The following is a 3,850-nucleotide window of genomic DNA, read 5'->3' as shown; positions in this document are numbered from 1 at the left end:
TGAACCTTCTTCTTCTGCTTGTGCCCCTCCTTTGATATGCTTCCATAAGTTGTTGGTGTTGTTGAAGAACCAATAACATCAGTTCTTCACCTGGATCATAAGCTTGCTCATTGATTTCAACATGGACTTCGTATTCACTTGTCGAGCTGGAACTTGAGCTAGAGTTGCCTGTAGAATGAGACATTTTTGAAGGAAAATGTTATAGTCGAATGAAAATTTCATAGCACAATGTGTCTTTATATATTGTTTTTCTCATGCAACGACTAGTTTGCAATGGCTAGTTTCCAATAGCTAGTTTCCAACGGCTAGTTGCAACAGCTAGTTTCCAATGATTAGTTTACAACGACTATTTTGTAAAATTATAATAATTGAAAATCACATTAATTGAAATGAGAAATACAATAATTAAAATTTACAATCACTCGAAAATACAATAATACTAGAAAATGAATGTTGAGTAAATAATTTAAATATTCCATCTCGACCTAATATCCTGGCATAGACATTCATGTATGATAAGCTACTCATTTGTCATATACAAGGTGTCTTTGATCAATATTTCATACTCCTTCAACTTCAAGCAATAATTCTTAGCTTCAGATTTGGACAAGGCAGCTTTTGCCTTAATCTCCTCTACTGCTAATTGTTTTTGTTTCAGATCGACTTCTGGCTTTTGCACTCTTGTGTACTCAATGAACTTTGCGAAAAATTGTTGTAGTTTACTGTCAGATCCTCCATGGTCAATTTTACTTTATCTTTTTCCTTTTTTTTTGTTGCATTCTGTCCCATTGGACGAGTATCTTCTTCATCCAGGTCTATACTCACATCTTGGTTGGAGGAGGTGTTGCTTGCTCCCGACTCTGAGGTCCTCGCCCTCTTTGTGGCTATAAAGTGATCAGCGGACTGTGGAGTAAACATTGGATGGTCTTTGACAATTCTCCACACATGCTCGAGATTGAATGCAATGCCATTATTTTCGGATCGATATTTTTCGTACGCAAATCTCAATATATCTTTGTCACTGTAACCACTTCGATATGAACTGTAAATACTATTATAATTTGCGTTGAATCGATATATCTTCTTTTGGATTGTATTGTGCCAATGTGATCGTATAACATTTGCATTTCTGGTGTTTGAACCTGGAAGACGATTCTCATTGTAGTAGCTTGCAACATGTATCCAAAAAGCATCCACCTTTTGATCATTGCCAATTATAGGATCATCGCTGATAATGACAAAGCTTCTCGCTAAGACCTCATCTTCAACCTTTGTCCAACTTGAACACTTTCTTGTACCCTTAACATTTGAAACCGCTTTTTCATAATTAACCACCTCAATCAGGGACTTATGGTTGGAAAGTTGAGTCTCCAGGATAAAAGTCAGAGTTGCAGATTCATTTGACATCGGAGGAATGAAAGACATACCAGTTGTCTGTGAAGTACCATATCCATGAACAACCGGCGGCATGAAATACGGATGACTCATGTTTTGCCAATATTTGACTGGATGCGGTTGATTGGACCTCGAGGGGAATAATTCAGATGATTCATAGAATTCCAAAATCTTAGAAATTTTGAAGATTTTGTGGAGGAAACGACATGTTTGGGAATGGATGTGGGTATTGATAATTTGGTGGAATTTGTGGATTTTGGGAAGATGAATATTCTTGCGGGTTGTTTGTAGAATTCAAGAAATTTGTAAAAAAAATGTCCTATTATTTTCATCCATTTCGGATAGAAAATAAGATAGTAGGAATTTTAAAAAATATATGGGAGAATATTAGAGAGTAGAATTAAAGAGTCTAGTGAGTTGGAATGAAAATATGTATACAAATTAGTAAATATTTATAGATGAAATTTCAAACTAGTCGTTAAAAAATAGACATTAAAAAACTAACTATTTTATTCAATTTTAAATTTTAAAATTTATAACTTTTTAATAAATAAAATAAAAAAAATTAAACATGGGGTGGGCCAGCACTGACCCACTCCACCTTTGCTTGAACGCGTTTATAACTTTGAACGTGTTCAAGTGAAAGGGTGTTATAACACCCCTTCATAATACTTTGAACAGATATAACACCCCCATTAACATCTGCATTGTTGGTACTCTTAGTAGTGCTGAGTTCAACATGTGGGGATCATGAAGTCCATAGGCTCTTTCCTCCTTTGCCAGGCACATGGCAGCCCTAGAGATTTGTGGATGCTTAGTGGATCACACAAACAACTGACATATCACATATAATTTGTCAATCACGACGCAAGGGATTGGCAAGATCAAGAACTGAAAGCATCCACACCTGGCAAGATGGCCTTCACCAATTAAAACTTACCGACATTGGGTAACGTTTTCTATGGCCATGATTCAAGTTTATGCATGATTGTCTTTATAAGGCTCCCTAGTTATTGGTTCATAGCTTCTTCGTAGCAAGTGGAATCCAATGTATCGAAAAGGGAAGGAACCCCATTGGAATCCAATGGTCTCCAATAATGTGTGGTCATTGACTCCTGCTAGGAAAAAGATGGACTTGTTGAGGTTCTGGTGTAGCCCTGTTGTGCTTCCTAACTCCATGATAGAGTCCACAATTAAGGTAATGGCAGACTCATCTTTTTTGCTAAAAGAAGGAGATCACCCGCATAACTCCTAGCGCCCAGACCATGCTGACGCAGCTTCGAATAATGCTCATCGAGGTGGCGCTCGGAGTGTTCGAGCACCTAGACTTGGTCCAGCCACCCAGACAGTCAAAAACAAGTTGATTGTTCGGATTTGTTCCGACTCCTCCGTTCTGACTTCGTTCGCTTAGGTGATTTTGGTCATCGAGAATAGGGTTCACCCAAACCCATTTTTTGGCCTTCTCCTCTAGCAAGCTTCTGTTTCGGCTTCTTGTCCCTTGAAAATGTTGCATGCTTCCTTCTCATCCGTCAGCATACTCTTTCGTAGCACCTCATCCTTCGGACATACCGAGACCATCGACTCTCTCTTGTGTTGTCCTTCTCGCTAGCTGCGTCTTTTACTCAATTTCTTATGATCCTAAGTTCCTGCACAATTAGACACAAGGCATCATACACACACAGGACCTAACTTAATTTGGTTGATCATGTCAAAGCCATCACAGGGTACTTATAATCTCCCTCTTTTTGATGTGGATCAACCCAGGTCAAGTTAGAGTAAAATAAAATATTAAAGTAAATGAATATACAAATTAAAGCATTAAATATGCATATTAAAATGTTCCTCCCCTAGACTTAATTTATAATTCTCCCCCTTTGATCATATTAAAAATAAGAGTTTAAAAAACTAAGGGTAATACAATTAGTGACTAACACTAAGAAAAAAAATTAAAAAGTTTTTATTTTTTAAAAAACTAAATTTTTATGATTCAAAAAATAATTTTTAAAAAAAATAAATTTAAAATTATTTTTAATCGTTAACAAATTTAAAAAAAATTGTAATGGTTTATCATAATTAATCAAAACAGTGATAAAATTTATAGAAAAAATAATATTAATTAGAGCAGTAATTAATTATTTTATACAAAGAGATATATTTTCATAAAAAATATTTAAAAATAGATTTTAAGTTCAAAAAATCATACAAAATTTTTTTAGTATATAAAATAGTAAGTATTTTTTTAGAAAAATAAAGCTAAAAAAATGAATGTTCGAGATTTTTTTTAGTATTAAAAATTAGTATTTTGATAAAAAAATTTAATAATAGTTAAAAAAATTTAAAAAATTTTCTACATATAAGTAATAAAAAAATTTCTCAAAAAAATTGAGATCTAATTAATTTCAAACAGAAATTATACAAAACAACTAATCCGTAAAAGTTTGACAATTTTAACTAA

The 3,850-nt window shown here is 34.1% G+C and overlaps 1 protein-coding gene across 1 annotated transcript; it reads right to left on the bottom strand.

The window, feature by feature from the left end:
- Positions 1-520: 520 nt before the first annotated feature.
- On the bottom strand, positions 521-1,470 carry LOC122048602 (glutathione S-transferase T3-like). The gene is made up of 2 exons (XM_042610150.1): positions 751-1,470; positions 521-697 (listed from the first exon to the last, which is right to left on the bottom strand). Exons 1-2 carry the CDS (start codon positions 1,468-1,470, stop codon positions 521-523), a joined length of 897 nt encoding a protein of 298 aa, XP_042466084.1.
- Between the last annotated feature and the right edge of the window lie 2,380 nt (positions 1,471-3,850).

The sequence above is a fragment of the Zingiber officinale genome, chromosome 2B, assembly GCF_018446385.1.
Source record: "Zingiber officinale cultivar Zhangliang chromosome 2B, Zo_v1.1, whole genome shotgun sequence".
Taxonomy (NCBI): domain Eukaryota; kingdom Viridiplantae; phylum Streptophyta; class Magnoliopsida; order Zingiberales; family Zingiberaceae; genus Zingiber; species Zingiber officinale.
The sequence above is the reverse complement of the archived record's forward strand: the minus strand, read 5'-3'. Positions and strand labels throughout refer to the sequence as shown.